Source organism: Paramisgurnus dabryanus, chromosome 19 (assembly GCF_030506205.2).
Source record: "Paramisgurnus dabryanus chromosome 19, PD_genome_1.1, whole genome shotgun sequence".
NCBI classification, from domain to species: Eukaryota; Metazoa; Chordata; class Actinopteri; order Cypriniformes; family Cobitidae; genus Paramisgurnus; species Paramisgurnus dabryanus.
This window is the reverse complement of record NC_133355.1, coordinates 1,421,494-1,438,916: the sequence shown is the minus strand read 5'-3', so window position 1 is coordinate 1,438,916 and position 17,423 is coordinate 1,421,494. Positions and strand designations below refer to the sequence as shown.

Here is a 17,423-nt window from a genome sequence, read left to right as displayed (position 1 = left end):
ATGGTTGAATGCAGATACACCAGATTACCAAGAAAGGCTTTGAGACCTGACTGAACTGTTGGACGGAAAAAGGCTGGACAATGTTTTCTTGGGACACTTAAGGCCCCCTAATCACAACGGCACCATCCCTGACAGCTGTCCGGTAACCAAACATCATTGTGGACCAAGTGCACCCATTTATGGAAACTCTCTGTCGGTGATATTCAAAGAAGTTATTCAAAGAACATGATGACATGACATGAACCAAATTGAAGATTAGTGGTTTGACTTCACATCGATGCCATAAGAGAACCATTGTTGTCATTTAAAGAACTTTTTTTTTCATTTTATAGTCTTTAGCACCTTTTTTTGCAACAGTATGTTGTGTGGAAGCATACAGCCTGACAAAGAGCATTTTGAAACGCTGAAGTAAGATAACATTTATGATAAACAGCATCTTCATCAGCAGTCTTCACTCAGCTGAATGCATGTCATGATGCAGAAATACATCAAAAATTCCCCTTCTCTCAGCTCTTTTAACACTTTAGCCACAGACACATGCGGTGTTTCACCACATCTATTCATACACGTAAAACTTGTGAATCAATACCACACAGTTTTTCTAAGGAATGATTTTAATAATTAGGTGTTAATAGTCTCTTTCACATGTAGTCTTTATTGGTAAACTGCAGTTAAGAGTTCATTTGTTTACAGGATCATTTTTTAAATACTGGTAAATTGGCTCTGCCAGTTTCTTTTTAGAATTGAGACTGAGCTTTGTAACTACTGTATGCAGATCTTATACATGCACAAATAGCTAAATAAGCCACTATATAAAAATAAAACATGTAAATATGACCTCCTTTCCTTACTGGAAAAACCATAATTCCCATGCTGGTCCATGCTGGTTTGGTGCTGGTTCAGTTGGTTGTGACCAGCATACCAGCACAAAAACACATCATACGGTATGCTGCTCTTGCTACTGTAGTATGCTGGTTTTTCCAGCAGGGTTAATGTACTGATTGTGCTTGAGGGGGTCTGTGATTGGATGACAGGTGTCGGTGATCATTCTCAAGTGTTGTGATCAGCACTGCATCTGTTTCTGTTAGGCTTGTTTATCTTCATACGGTTCTGCAAGAACCAACAGGCTGATAACATCAAAGTACCGTGAAAGCATTTCGATAGCAGTCTCTGTATGATTTCTCGAATCGATCTCGTGGTTTGAGATGTCATATGCCTCTCGGTTTTTGTGGCCCCACATGAAGTCGAACAAGCCTGTTATATCAGTCACGGGTTAGCCCTTACGAAAATTAACCATGGTTTTATTGTGGTAAAAGTGTAGTAACCATGGTTTTTTGGTCAATTGATTACTATGAGCAAAACCATGGTTTTACTACACTAACCATGGTTTTTGAAAACCATGGTTGTCAAAACCATGGTTATTTTGTGGTAACCACGGTTTTACTACAGTAACCATGTTTTTTTGGTCTTAACTGTAGTAAAACCATGGTTAATTTTAGCAGGCAATAAACGGGACACCTGAGGTCACATACGGAACAAATCAAAGCCCTAAAATTATTTAAAACCCAGTGAACACACAAAAAACATTGTACTGTATACCTTTTAATGCCACTTTGAATAAAAGCGTCTGTCAAATGCATATATGTAATACAGGACAGTGGCAACCTTACATAGGTCAGGGGTGGTTGTGACCACCATGGACAATATCTCTACCACCACGCATGTAACAGCATTTTTGAAGGACAAAATAATTTCTTAGATATGGATCTAGGGGGACCTCGGTTATGTCTGGACCATACTTTCATACTTTAAATCTCTTTTGAGTTACTCGGGTGTCTTTGCATTAGCTAAAGCAACCTGTTTTATTGTACAGTTAAAGCTGGCCCTTGAACTCGGTGCCCCATCTGTCTCCAACACCTCCCTTATAGTATGGGCTGGGGACGGGCATATGTGACCACAATAAGAGAGATAGCAATCAAATAATGCATTTATATATACAGATTATAGATTACTGTTCCAACAGATTACTAGCGCACTCGTGTGTTCATTTTAAAAATGTTAATCAGGATGTGTTGGAGGGCAAAGATAAAATAGAAAACGGGTTCCTTAAGTCAGTGGTTCTTAAACATTTTGGTGTGTTTTCGTCTTGTACATTGCTGAGGTTCACTGTTGGAAGTCAACAGACACTGGACTGAAATAGCTACATGTAGACATTATAAACTGTTAAAAAGTGTTACTGCATCTGACATGACGTGATTGCTATTGCGATATTCAAACATAAATGGGATTTTAGATCATGCATCTTGAAAGAGTATTTTAATTCATATAAATTCATAAGAAAAATCTGATGCGAATATAACAAGATTCATAAAAATCTGTCTACCACTGCCTAGGCTGCCCACCAGATGGTGCTTCAGGTACCAATTACTTTAAAATAGCTTTGCATTTAAAGGCGGGGTGCACAATTTTTGGAAAACGCTTTGGGAAAGCGAGTCAGGCCGACTATCAAAACACACTTGTGGCCAATCAGCAGTAAGGGGTGTGTCTACTAACCGACATCGTTGCCTGGGTTGTGTATGTGTGGGGTGGGTCTATCAAAAGAAGGTCCAGATTCTATTAGGGTAGGGGCGTGTTTGTTTATGTGATTTCAAATGTCAACATTGGCTCTCAGAGATCATGCACCCCGCCTTTAAACAGAATGGGCCCTATTTTAACGATCTAAGCGCATTGTCTAAAGCGCACAGCGCAACGTCTAAATGGGCGTGTCCGAATCCACTTTTGCTAATTTAACGACGGGAAAATTGTTTTTTGCGCCGAGCGCATGGTCGAGAAGGGTAGGTCCTATTGTAATGGGAGTATTTTGGGCGTAACGTGCAGTAAACCAATGAGAGTCACAGCTCTCATCCCCTTTAAAAGCAAGTTGCGCTGGCGCTATGTCTAATCCCTATTTAGATGACGGACTTTGTAAACTGAAAAACTAAGCAGAGGAAGAAGATCCCCAGTTTAAGATTAATGTTAAATAATTGTGTTGTTATTTTTTTATTAAAACCTTTAAAACCCGTTTTCTTTTAGTCATGGAAGTAAAAAGCAGGCTTGTAATTGCTTTAAATGTATGGCTATCCAATATCATCAAAAAATAATTTACAACTATGTAAGATAAGGTTTGTACTCTAAAAATACTTTATTTGTAACAAACAGGAGATAAAGAATTTACAAACGGCTCTCCTCACGTTTCAGCACTTTGGACAGCGGTTTTTTAGCAAAGAGTTTTTTTAAGCATGACTTAAAAATGTTTCTCACCTCACCATATCCACAGGTACAGAGTCATCATTTACAATAAATCCGTGAGGTAGCATTAAAAAAAACATTTAAAAACAGACGCATTTGTTTAAAGCAAAGCATTTATTTACTTACCAGGCTGCAGGTGAAGCAGCTCTTTGCGCCTTCTAACGTCTCATAATTAGTCCTCATTTATGTCCAAGAGATTCAATAATAATCTTTTACATTCAATCCTTTAATCTTTCATATTTAAAAGCATTTTTGTGCTGCTGCGCATTCATGTACTTTGTGATAAGCAACCCCGCGTTGTCCTCCAGTGTATAGGCGCATTTTACTAATGCGCTCTTTAAATAACATAAAACACATTGCGCCATTGACTTTAGACTTTAGACCAGGTTTTTGTTGGTCAATGGCGTAGTCTATTTTAGTTGCCTCAAAATAGTAACGCGCCAACAATGCGCCTGAACACACCTCGTTTTCAGACCAGAACGCCCATGGGCGCAAAAGGGGGCGCAAATGCATTTGCTATTTAAACAATGCGGCGCTAAACGTGAAAATTAGGGTGGAGCTAGCGAAAGACACTTGCGTCGCGCATTGCGCTGCATTGCGCCGGGTGTAAGATAGAGCCCAATGTGTTATTTATTTGGGCAAATCATCTTTTTGATTTTAAGAAACATGTTTTAAAAGTTTTAAAAACAAGAGACCACATACAAAATTACAATAGCGTATGTCCCTGTAATAATGAGTTTTTTTATTGTTACTAAAAATGATTTACTACATGTATTTTATATTAATTAGAATATAATAGAAAACAATTATTAGAAAGACTCAGCATATATTTAAAGAACAAATCCAGTAAATTCAAAATGTTTTAAAGACATATGATTGTATGAAAACAGCTAAGTGATAACTAAGATACTATGTGATGTTATCAGTGGGTTTCGTTCAGTAGTCATCACTATAGAGTCAATAAATATTTCTTTTCACAGATGAACATCTTCTTGGTTTCACAAGATGCATCAAACCAAGACTTCAGATATGAATTCAGATATCCCAGACAAGCACAGTCCTCGTTGCCCGAGTTATCCGGCTCGCTCCCACTTTCCTTTATAAACCAGAACCTTTAAAAGTCAATAGAAAATATATTTCATTCACAATAATATTTGGCAGAGAACCAATGGATCCATCAGAAAGTGTGATAATGACATATTTAAAAGTTTTTCAGATGCATTGTGTAAATAAATATTTGATACACAACACAGTCCAAAACTTTGGACCACTGGTCTCAAAATTATATTTAAGAATAATTTGACTGAATACTTTATTTTTTAAATAAAAAAAAACCCATAAATAATGCTAACAATTTGCACAAGCATTCGCTAAATCTCCAGTAGAGAAAGCCTGATGATCCAAGTTAACTCAATAATATGAAAGAGCTTGTGTTCTTATCAGTTATGACTTTTTTGGAAGTATTGAACTTTCTCAATATCTTATAATCTTTTACCTAGAATTTGACATGTTAACATACACATTCAGATTTTCATTGTGATCTGATTTAGATTTTAAAAGAGTTCAGAGGTCTTACTGTACTGCAGTTTCATTGAGAGTCTGGTTATTCAGCCAAACCCATCGGCCCTCAGTGTCCAGATCATTAAGACCGATCCAAGTAGTTTCATTAATTTTAGACTCCAGGAAATCCTAAAGTTTTAATCCTTTTTAATTAATCCTTATTTTTAAAGTATTTAAACAACATAAAACCATTTATTTCTGATCAGACTCACCTGTACAGCTTTGCTGTTGATGGTGACCAGATGAGCATTTAATGCATTACATAAATCACGAGCCTTAAACCATGTCTGTGTTTCAGAAGAGAAGAAATAGCACTTTCCACCGTATGATGTCCAGCCCTCTTCACAAAGCTTACAAGATGAAGCATTGAATTCTAAAGCACAACATTATGAGCATCATGTTTAAAACTATAAATGAAGATCATCAAACAGCCCATAGGTGTGTACAGTATATCAGTTATTATTGTTTAAAATGTAATGCACTGCAGACATGACAAAAGTCTACCAATACTGACGTTTTACATTTGCATTTAGTCATAGAGCAGATGCGACTTTATCCAAAGCGACTTACAAATGAGGAAAACAATGGAAACACATCAACAAAAGGGCAGCAGTGCATTTATCTCACAGAGGAGTTCACAGTCAGAAGATCGGCGGGTTCGAGGGGGAATATAAGGAGAAAGTAAGTCAGAGAGATAGGAAGAAGCAAGACCATTAAGTGACTTAAAGGTCAGCAGAAGAATTTTGTAAGTAATACGAGAAGACAAGGGTAGCCAGTGGAGGTCGAACAGAATTGGAGTGAAATGAGCGGATCGTTTAGTGTAAGTTAGCAATCTTGAGGCAGAGTTTTGAATATATTACAGACGTGAGAGAGAGTGTGCTGGTAGTTCGGAAAAAACTGCATTACAGTAGTCGAGACGAGATGTGATGTACCAAAGATTCAGTGTATTTTGGGCTAACATGGGGACAGAGCTTGGCAATGCGGCGGAGTTGGAAAAATGCAGCTTTACACAGTTGACTAATGTAGGGGTCAAAGGTCAGTAAAGTGTCAAGGGTGATAACCAAGTTTATGACAGTAGCAGCTGGAAAAAATGGATGTAGCTTCAAGGTCAAGTGTGGGAGTCTTAGTTATGCTTTTTGTTAGAGATGTTGGACCAGTAATTAAGATTTCTGTCCTAGTCAGATTCAAACTGAAAAAAGTTGCAGTTCAGCCAGGTCTTTAATTCATTAATGCATGAAGATAGTGATGTAGTCTGGTGAACAGAGTCCGGTCTACAAGCAGTATATATCTGAAAATTGTCGGCATAACAGTGATAGTGAAAACCATGGCAGCGAATAATTTGTCTGATAGGCAAAATGTAAATAATAAACAGTAATGGGCCGAGAACTGATCCTTGTGGAACACCTTGATCTAAGATGACAGTGGGAAATTTATAGTTGTGCATGTTGATATAAAATTTTCTGTCTGTCAGATAGGAAGAAAACCAGGAAAGCGCAGCTCCTAAGATACCAATCTCTGAGAGGTGCTTCAATAAAAGTTTATGACAGACAGTATCAAAAGCTGAGCTAAGGTCGAGTAATAAAAGTATAGATAGGTTACCTGAGTCACCAGAGAGTAAGAGGTCATTGATAACCCTTACTAATGCAGTTTCAGCGCTGTGATTTTGGCAAAAAACAGACTGAAATAAATCAAACTGTAATTGAGAGAAAGAAATTACTGCAATTGAGTGGCAACAACCTTTTCCAAAATTTCCTACTTACCTAGGTGAACACTGACGCTCGGTCTTTTCCGAATCTGTTCAAATATGCGCTATCTTTACTTATTGACTGCAGATTTGAATATTAGACGTATTTATTCTCACCTGAACTAATCTGAAAACTACACTTTGTAACCCAGAAATGGTAATATTGAGAAACAGCTATTCTGTCTATTGAGTTATGACATTCAAAACAAACAGCTGAAAGTGTAACCTGTCATTCTGGCCTTTGAATCCATGGCAGAAGCAAGTAGATCCCCAACAAAGAGGCTTTTAAAATCACTCTGTTGATGTTTTTTTTAACTGTTGTATAAAGGCAATATCGCTTTTGAAGTCGTGTGATATATCTTTATATAATCATGGCTGAGATTCAAAGCTGTGATGATATACATGTAGAGCTACTGTATATCACACTCCTACTGATCAACATGACTGACATTTCATATCTGATCTCACCTACAGATCACCGAGAACCACTACTGAGTAAACAACACATGATAATAAAACAAGCAGAGCAAAAACACGAAGCAGAGACAACATTGATCATAAGCAGAGAAAAGTAAGTGAAACCAAACTAAATATTTTTAAATATTTACTATTCTACTTACTAGTACATGAGGACAGACAGTCTCTAACTCGGTTGTATTTGCCTAAAAGCTCCAACTCATTGGCTGATATACAAGACTCTAGCAGGAGAAATATAGTTTTAAGAAGAGAGGTAGTTTGGGTTTTGTTAGCTAGTCAGAGTAGCTAAGAAAAAAAAATATTTCTTCACTATTTCAAGGAAATATATTTGCTTACTCTGCTTTGGATCTGCTTGTAGGTTTGTTTCAATGTGCTTCTGAATGACACACTCTCTGACTTTACCCGCATCTAACAAATAATAAATGTATACAGTATATAAACAAACATATCTGCACAAACACAATGTAAAAACAACAGAAACAAATCTGAATAATGTATAATCTTTGTCTCTTTGGGACGGTCTATATGCTGTTAAAAATTAAAATAATTTTACGGAAATAAATTCAAAAATAAAGCAACAAGATTGCAGTACTATAATATAAACATCTGTTAACACATAGTGCCACACGGATTACATATTTTTGTTAGCTGGTTGTGGTTCTCTCGCAAAAAAGCCCATTCGTTTAATGATGTTTTATTAACGTAGATTGGGAGGAACACTTCAAACAAACTACTCAAGTGCCTTTAGTCTACAATTAGTAATCAACAAATACTCTAGTATCACCAGCTGTCTACAATCAGTAATCAACATATCTACCCAATCAGCATGAAGGCAAGCTTATATATAGGCTGTGTCCCAATTCAAAGGCTGCAACCTTCTAACCCCTCGTTCAGACAGCCAGCTACATTATCGCTATTATTATTGTCTCTTTCAATAAGGCGTTTCTAAATCTGCTTGTCATAAAAAAATGAGTACCATCCACGCCAGTGTCTGACGAGAGAAGGATGATGTGAACTCCACTGCTTCGTTCTCATTGGTAGTCGCTCCCAAAATTTGCTCGACATTTGCATAATGTATGCATAATAAGTGTGTAATTCAACAAAAGTTTCATCTGAAAAATCAACCTTCTGCTTTTCCAGTGTCCATCCTTTTAGCAGGCTGTGGGCCTTGGCAAATGCCACATGGTTTTCAATTGTTTTTTGTTTAGTGGTGGCTTCTGGGTACTGTTTCGACCATGGAGGCCATTTTGAGACAAAATCAGACAAACTGTTGTGGTTGACACAGGGACTTCAGGTGACCAGGTCTCGTGGAGCTCTGCTGCAGTGGAAAATGGGCTGACCTTGGATTTTCGAGCCAAAAAACGGTCCTCTCGAGCTGGGCTTGTCAAAAACGTCTCCAATCTCTTCAAGTCTTTTTTTATCCTCTGTATTTGATGCTGAGACACATTGAAGGTGTCTGCCACATCAGCAGTGGATCAGGGGCCTCATTTATAAAGTGTGCGTATGAACAAAACGGGGCTAAAAACGTGCGTACGCCACTTAATCTATAAAGAAAAACTTGAAGGCAGAATGTGCGCACCTGTAAGCAAACTCAGACCCATGCATACGCACATTTTGGAGACACAGATGGCAAGAAAGTGAACTGAAATCAGATTGAAGAAAATAAACATGACAAGAACTATTATAAATATTGATAACACACATATGTAATTTCACTCTATATCATACGTTAAATCCACGTTATCATGATGATGAAATCCAGCAGTGTTATTTGTGCTTGTACTGAGTGATAATTGTTTCATATACATCTTGTAAAATTCAATCTTAAATCAAAAATCATTTAAAATATTTAATCAGCGCTGTCTCAAGGTCACGTTGTACACTACGCGAGCGCGATATGAACTGATATCCATTAACTGGGCGTGTATAGGGCGGATGTGAGAGAGATTCACGTACGCACATTTTCAGGTGATCTGTGATTTATAAAAGGAATATTGCTTGCTGGTGTGCGTACGCATGGTTTTATAAATCTGAATATATTTTTGTGTGCGCTATTTTTGGCTTTTGTGCGTATGTAGACTTTTAGTAAGGATTCTACGCACAGTTTTATAAATGATGGTCTTCAGCCTCTTGATAATCAAAACATTAGTCTCAGGGTGAATCTTAGGCATGTTTGCAGAGGTCTAGCTGCAGTTGATGTGAAGGTCTTCTTTTTATACACACCTGAGACCTAATTGATCCATTATTAGTCACAGATCAAGCTATTATGACAAGGCACTTACTGTATGTCTTTGCAAAAATTGACTCAATGGGCTTTACCAAGCTGTGAATATTAGAATAGTTTTTGACAGTTTCGTTTTTTTCACTGAAACATTATTACAAAAGCTGTTGGGATTACAATAAGCCATTTCTTGAAAACAAATCTTGATTAGAAATATATTTTAGCGGCACTTCAGGTCAATTTGTACACAAGCGACAAGACTTTTGTCAGGGAGTGTAAATGCATTTACTAAAATATAAAAAGCCGAATTCTGACTTTAAAATGAATTAAACTTCATTCTAAAAATGGCTGGGTTATTTTTGACCCATAATGGGTAAATATTGGACAGAACACACTGATGGGTTAAATGGGCTGAATGCTGGGTTGTTTTTTAACCCAACTGCTGGGTTATTATATCATATGGTTGCATAACAACAACCCAACATTGGGTGATTTTTAACCCAGCATGTGTTCGGTCAAAAATAACCCAGACATTTTTAGAGTGTTGTGTTTATCAGGAGAGAGTAACTTGTTAGACAAAACGTGTATGTGTCATAAACTTTTGTTAAACAGATCTTATTTTTTGCGAGAATCAAAAATGTATTGATAATCTGAATGGTCTTTTATCTCGAGGGAACCAGTGTCCCACTAACTTCCTGGTTAGCCAAAAATACGTCATCCCTGCGGCACTCTGTTAAGAGTTCAGTACAAAATCATCAGTGATCCGTTCTCAACATTACAACTTTGCAAATAATAAAAGCTATAATTCAGATTGTTAAAGATGTAATATGAGATACTCACAGAGTAAACTGAGAGCACAGATGACACCCAGAGCAAAAACAAGAGAAACACCAACAACTATCAGAAGAACTTTACTCCATTTAGCAGATCTGACTTCACTTTCATCCGAGTCCTTATCTGTGTCATTATCAAATAGAAAGATTTAATTATGATATCAATGTATAATATACATATAATATATATAAATATTCAATTATTAAAACCCTACAAAGGTTCACATTTATCACAAATGATGTGGATTTGTTATATTGCCATTCACTTTAAATGTACCAAGAAATTATACTTATATAGCTACTTATAAATGAATCGAATGAGAGTATTAATTCAATTCAATTTTATTTATATAGTGCTTTTCACAATTGTTTAATTGTTTCAAAGCAGCTTTACTGGAGAAAACAACAGAAAAATTGGTGAACAACATAAGCAGCAGCGTACAGCGGCTAAAATTAAACCTGTGCGTAGTATTAATGTAACGCGTAGAAGAGAGATCTAAGTTAAGCCAATTTCAGCTATATTTTAACAGATGTTCAGTGAGTTATACATTCATTCTTACCTGTTAGATGAGAGCGCTTGTTATTTGAAGACATTTGATAATTTTCATAGACTGCTGCCATTTTTTTACTGTACAGAAAACTCTAAACCCCGAGTAAAAATCGAAGAGAAGGAAGTTGGCAAGTAACACAGGAAGTAATGACGCTAATACTTTTTGATGCTGAGGTTTTACTTTCATTAATAGACCATCACTGGAAGTGGGAAACTTTGCAAATGTACTTTAGGTTTATTATAGATTGCTTACGACATGACATGCAGACTTTTTTGTGCAACACTCCTTTTGACACAAATTTGACACAGCCTATATAGAAAGACAACAAATGGCACTGGCAATAGGCTACATGCATGGTGCATTGAATATTTTGTATTTTGTTGTCCACTGTGTAATGATTGACTGAAAGAGCTCATATACTTGAGAGCAAAGTTGTGTTGTTTGAAGGCAAATTTTGCTTTTGTTGCATATTTTAAATGTTTTGGCGTGGTAAGAGTCTTTTGCAAACAAACTGTGTCATATTAAACATGAGTGCCACTGTTTTGGCCTGTGTGTTAACCGTTTTAAAAATGTAGTAATGTTGGGTGAGGGTCTGCAGTTATATTTATGAAATATAAGAAGTGATTGTGTGTCTGATCTGGCTAAGTCGTTACATCTCACAACACAAACAGAAATGCTTTGCAAATTCTCACAACATGAACAGTAACAGAAACGCATTGTAAATTCTCACAACAAGAAAAGAGACGTGCTGCAAGCAGATCAAATGACAACAGAAGTGTTATGGCCATGCTTTGTATTTCTTATTATTTTGTGTGGTATGAGGGGTTCGTAACAGAACTATTTCAGGAGGGTCTCAAAATGTGAAGCACCGGTTTGGGAAATGTTTCTGGTTTACATTCAATTTGTCTGTGGAGCTTTCATAAGCTTAAATCGATCAAATGTAAGTTTTTCTAGTTTATTTTAAGATCCTGATTGCATATTTTTTTAGCCTTTTCATTAGTATTAGTCTATAAACTCAAATAATTTGATAAAATACATACTGTAATAAACTGTGAAATGTTATGTTACAGTAGCTGGCTAAGTTAAGTTAAGTTAAATTGTGTCATTAGATAGTGTTCAAGAAGGAGAATAAATATCGCATTCTTAATTACAGTTTTTTTCCAATTGCCAACACACAATTTGGCAAACTATTCTGGTTTTATTAAAATACTTAACAAAATTCACAAAACCTAAACTAAACTACATATAACATTACCAAAATCAGAAGTTGGCACACATTTTATTCATATTACCAGATTTTTGTTTAACCAACTACACACTGTTGGGCATAATAAAAAGCACCCTCTTCTTTAGTATGCTTTGCCATAATACTTAAATATGTATTAGATTGAAAGAAAGAAATATTTGCAGATACATACACTCTAAAAACTCCTGGGTTATTTCTTCAACCCATATTCTGGGTTATTTGTGTTGGGTTAAAATTATGGGTTATTTTTTCAGAGAGTAACCATTTTTTGGGTTATAGGGCTAATATTTTGACCCAATTCCTGGGTTGTTTGGGTTTCTGGGTTATTTTTCAAAGGTTAACCCATGTTCTGGGTTAACGCCCCGCCCCCCGCTGTTCTGGAATTTTCTCACAACAGTTGATTGAAATAACTGTCACCGGAGTTCGCGGCGCGATCGATCCGTTTTGGCCTGGGCTTCTTCGTTGTGTATTCAAGGTAAGCAAGTATTTTAAGTGTCAATGTAACGTAAACTTTCTGTGTCCATGTCCCCGTTGCTTATCTCATTGTTATAATACCGGTAAAAATACGATAAGTACAGGGCAGCTATGACTTCGTGCAACGTTAAGGGGGTTAAGGGGGAACACCGGACGAGAAGCGCCGCGCCGTATATAAGACCACTCGAGGTATCCCGCACTTTCTCAGATTATGGCCAGCAATATTGTTATGTTTAAGGACATTATGGAATTAAGATATATCAGTACTATGTTATGATACAATCGTTGCTGAGTCTGCAGTCTGAACACTTTACCTCAGAGCGTCCGTAAACTGAATGAATTTAGGATATCACCTGAAAATCCAATATCAACCAATTTTAATGAAAGTAGCTCATTTCTGTAAATGAATGTAAAATTTAATGTACATTACAGCACATGGTGAAGTCCGTATATACATTAACGACGAATTTGAGACAAATAAGTGTAAATTTAAAACTATGTACATGGCGCTCGGCGCCGCAGACAGACGCAAAATGGCGCCGCCGGTACACACGCATACTGTACCCTGTGTCTCTTCGTTCCCTAGCTCCCGAGGTCGTGAATCAGTTTATCATGTACACAGGTTCGGGCACTGGTAAGGAATTTAGCTCACTTGACATTGGGACACTGTTCACTTATTATCCTGTGATGTGGCTGCTTAAGCGTGTTGTGATCACTCACAGCTGTTACTCATCAACAACCGGCAAAACAAACCGTTGCGTTGCTTTGAGTTATGTTTACCAGCTGCACCATGCTTATAATATTATACAGTGCTCTACTGGCTGAAGTAGTGAGATTTAAAGAAGCAGGTCAAGTCTTCAAATTGTTGCTAACCTCTATATGTTTTCTCCAGGTCTTTTTAAATGGACAGCTTTGTCACTGATAAGTTAACTGAGTGGCGGCTGTTTGAGCTGACAGAGACATTTTTAAGGTGAGCTTTTTACTCTTATTGCCCTCATATCATCTCTCTATACCGAAACATTTTTCTTTAAAGGAAAACTACACCGTTTTTCAATATTTTACTATGTTTTTACATCAACTTAGACAAAATAATACATCCCTGTCTTTTTAATGCGTGCAGTACATCGTGTACAGCATGTCGTGAATGTGTTAGCATTTAGTCTAGCCCCATTCATTCCTTAGGATCCAAACAGGGATGAATTTAGAAGCAACAAAACACTTCCATGTTTTCCCTATTTAAAGACTGTTACATGAGTATTTACACGAGTAAGTATGGTGGCACAAAATAAGAGGTGACGATATTTTAAGCGGATTAAAAAATGAGAACTATATTGTATGGCGGAAGAGCACTTAGTTTGCAGCACTTTGACCTCTGGTGCAGTAACATCACTCCTGTGAACTCTCTCATCTTTTTCAAAATCAGTGTGATGAGTGATGATGTTACTGCACCAGAGGTCAAAGTGCTGCAAACTAAGTGATCTTCCGCCATACAATATAGTTCTCATTTTTATCAGCTTAAAAAAATATTTAGTGCCACTATATTTACTGGTGTAACTACTCATGTAACAGTCTTTAAATAGGGAACACATGGAAGTGCTTGGTGGCTTCTAAATTCACCCCTGTTTGGATCCTAAGGAATGAATGGGGCTAGACTAAATGCATTAATAACGCGCTGTACAAAGATGAACTGCATGCATAGAAAAAAGGATGTATTATTTTGTCTAAGTTAAGGTAAGAACATAGTAAAATATTGAAATACTTTTTCTTTAATAGGGCTTAAAGGGATAGTTCACCCAAAAATGAAAATTCTGTCATCATTTACAGGCCATCTACAGGGTTGAGAAGAAGACTATCCGGCATTCCACTGAAGAGTCCCTGACAGCGTTCATACACCAAATGTCTGTAAGTACAATGGACCAGTTTCTCAGCACCACTCTGAGAGAGAATATTCTTAATTCTATAACTATACTGTTCATGTGAAAGAAGGCTATACAAGGGACATGTTTCATGTGGAAGCTAAAGGGTGAATCCTGGTTTAAAAAAACAACTTCAAGGTTCCTCGCAGTTGTATTTCAGTTTTGGGCGATGCCATCTAAGGTAGCAATCTGACTAAAAAGTTAAGTTAAAGATGTTAAGTTTTATTACTCAGTGGTTCTCAACCCACATTTTCTTGTACCCACTCAAAATGAAGACACCAATTAAGAACCACAGCTCATTTGGCTTCCTTGTACAGTTAGTATCAGCATTATAACACAAACTGGTAGTCTATTATCTTGCTTACAATTTACGTTCTACACAATATTCACTTTATATCTTTCTGTCTCTGTCTGTTTTAGGTTGGAACAAATATGGTGGAATACAGTGGCGGCTCGTAACTGCTCATCCAAAGATGCGCTAATTCAAAATAAGTGTTCAGATTGTCACATGTGTGGTTCCCTTTTCCAAAATATGTGTCCTGCGTGTCGAGAGATCCTGTGTGCATCACGTGTTTTGTCAAAATAAGTGCCTGCTGCACACGCGTCAAAACCGTTTATGATAAAAGAGACGCTCATGTTTCTAAAATACACGCCAGACACTTCCTTAACAGTAAACTCCTATTATGCATGAGATTATGCGAGTATCTGGCAAACGCGAGCATCTGTTTTATCATAAACCCTTTAAACGCGTCTGCAGCAGGAACATATTTTGACATGACACGTGATGCACACAGGATCTCTCAATGGGCAGAACACATATTTTAAAATTACAAACCACACACATGACAAGCTACATACATGTTGTGACGAACTTTGCATCGAGCATCCTCGAATAAAGAAGTCACCGGCCGCCACTGGTGGAATACCTTCAGCAATCGAAGCCGTTCCCCTCTGGGAGATCTCAAGCTGCACACAACCAATGTTTGAAGACTTAAAGCCTCAAGTTCAATCCAATTATTGAATGTTGTCAAATGTTTGAGAGAGAATGTTTGAGAGTTGTTTATTATTCTATTTTTCCTTTCTAATGTTATTACAGTGTGACCTAAAATAAATAGGTCCAAGTGTGCATTTTTATATAGAATTTAATTGAATCCAATAAAAATTTAAAACTGCTTGAAGTGTGTAAGTGTCTGAATTTTTCTTTTCTGAAATAAGGCATAGTGCCATAGTTACACAATTTAGGTTATCTTTGACCTTTGGTTAAAAGGGATCTACTAATTTCTGGGTTTTTCCACCCAGATATTGGGGTTGTTCTTTTGACCCAGAAGTTGGGTTATATTAACTACAATTTTGGGTTATTTTAACCCAGAAGTTGGGTCAGGTATTTAACCCAGAAGTTGGGTCAAAAAGAATAACCCATTTTTCTGGGTTGAAATAACCCAGAAATTAGTTGGTCCCTTTTTAACCCAGGAGTTGGGTCAAAAATAACCCATTATGGGTTGTTTTTGACCCAGGAGTTTTTAGTGTGTACACATGCTGTTGAATTATTTTTTTCACCAAACCAGTCAAGCAAGTCAATGCAACATACAGTATGCACAGCAGATATATGCACATTAAATTGAACAAAAATATTCTCACAAAAAAACAGTAAACTGAAACAGCATCTTGCCGCACAGCTGGGTTTGGTCACAACACCTCGTCCACATCACAGGCAATATCTTTCCTTGCCAGACATCAAGGGAAGCACCTTTAGTGGCTCATCAATCCCTGAATTGCACCCACATCAATCTGTAAGTGCTGCCAGTCGTATACCTTCCACCACCATGCCAAAAATAACTCTTCTATGGGGTTCAGAAATGGTGAGAATGGTGGGATATATTGCACGATAAATGATGGGTGGCCAATTGTTTGGACGAGCGCGTATGCGGTCAACAAATACGACTTCCGGAAGACGCACCGAAATCCTGGCCAGGGCGCGTCCGGGGATAATGGCACGTATGGTCACCCTACCTATACAACGTACCATTTTTTTTTTTTTTTTGATGGTCTGCATCATTCATACGCTTTGGTGGCAGGCCCGGTACAAGGCTTGCTGGACTGGGGGGGGCATTCAGGATTTTTGGGTGGGCAGCCATTTCTCGACTAAATGATTCATACACTAAAATTATGGATGTTTCAATCCAATATTATTTTGCATATGTCTTATAATAAAGGGCCATTTATATGCCCTTTTGCAGGTTCAAATGTTTAAAGTAGATGCGTTTAGATTGTAGTTTTACACATTAAGTCACAGTTAAAGAAATCAGGCAAGCTGGTGATATGAATGCAAAGCTGTACATATATAGCTATATTTTATTAATGTGTACACTGCATTTGATCTATTATTTCACTTAAAGATAAATTAAAGCCATTCTTACATACCCTACCCAATATATGCAACACATGCCTTTATTCTAAAAAACACTTGTTAGGCACTTTATTTCCACTTCTCAAACATTTTCTTCATTTAAAATAATGCCTTTTCAATGTGATATGTGATAAGCTATATTTCATTAATTCCTGACCCTATCATGCTGCTGCAGCAACCTCAAATATCACAAAAAAGCACAACGCTTTAAATAATCTATTTTAAAACATCATGAAAGCAATTTGACATGCATAACAAATTCATCAAAGGTTATCCTGTTTGCCTATAACAGCACCAGACAAAAGCACAAGCCCTAAAATACTGTAAGTGTGATTTGCGACGAGACCGAAGATAAATCACGCTGCTTTGTTCATAACACAGCAAATTAGATTTTAAAACTGCACGCGATGCTCAGCTGTTACAATGCTGTATATTTACTGTATAACCATCTTATATTCATTATATCTTCTATATAGTATGCCACAACCAAACTGCATATTCCAATTTTAATAAACAGAACTACGTCTAAAACAAACACATTAAATGCTACTGGAGACTTGCCATTGGCTGTTGCATTTGAATGAATAAATAATGAGGTGAGTCAAAGAAAGGACAAGGGGCTATTTTGGGCATGTTTTACTTTAAGATTTTTTTACAGATTTGTTTAAACTGTCTTTATATACCAATACATAATTAAAATGTAAGT

At 36.9% G+C, this 17,423-nt stretch overlaps 1 protein-coding gene and 1 long non-coding RNA gene across 3 annotated transcripts; one reads left to right on the top strand and one right to left on the bottom strand.

The window, feature by feature from the left end:
* Positions 1–4,020: 4,020 nt before the first annotated feature.
* On the bottom strand, positions 4,021–10,839 carry LOC135774570 (CD209 antigen-like protein C). 2 transcript variants are annotated; one of them, XM_065284695.2, is made up of 7 exons: positions 10,684–10,839; positions 10,131–10,247; positions 7,406–7,477; positions 7,213–7,290; positions 5,061–5,221; positions 4,865–4,977; positions 4,021–4,400 (listed from the first exon to the last, which is right to left on the bottom strand). In XM_065284695.2, the coding sequence occupies exons 1-7, from the start codon at positions 10,742–10,744 to the stop codon at positions 4,238–4,240; spliced, it is 765 nt and encodes a 254-aa protein (XP_065140767.1). In that variant the 5' UTR covers positions 10,745–10,839; the 3' UTR covers positions 4,021–4,237. The 2 variants fall into 2 exon arrangements, with proteins under 2 accessions (XP_065140767.1, XP_065140770.1); XM_065284698.2 differs by lacking the exon at positions 7,213–7,290 and having other exon boundaries at positions 10,684–10,838.
* Positions 10,840–12,302: 1,463 nt separating this feature from the next.
* On the top strand, positions 12,303–15,482 carry LOC135774601 (uncharacterized). Its single transcript, XR_010543760.2, has 4 exons — positions 12,303–12,395; positions 13,287–13,364; positions 14,219–14,296; positions 14,731–15,482. It is a non-coding gene; the product is annotated as an uncharacterized lncRNA (long non-coding RNA).
* Positions 15,483–17,423: the final 1,941 nt, after the last annotated feature.

Bases quoted from the DNA above. Each gene is read 5' to 3' on its own strand.
- LOC135774570 (XM_065284695.2), bottom strand. From the start codon at position 10,744: ATGGCAGCAGTCTATGAAAATTATCAAATGTCTTCAAATAACAAGCGC. The intron at 10,248-10,683 runs GTAAGAATGAAT...ATAATGACACAG, and splicing joins CAAGCGCTCTCATCTAACAG to ATAAGGACTCGGATGAAAGT. The intron at 4,401-4,864 runs GTAAGACCTCTG...TGACTTTTAAAG, and splicing joins CTCAATGAAACTGCAGTACA to GTTCTGGTTTATAAAGGAAA.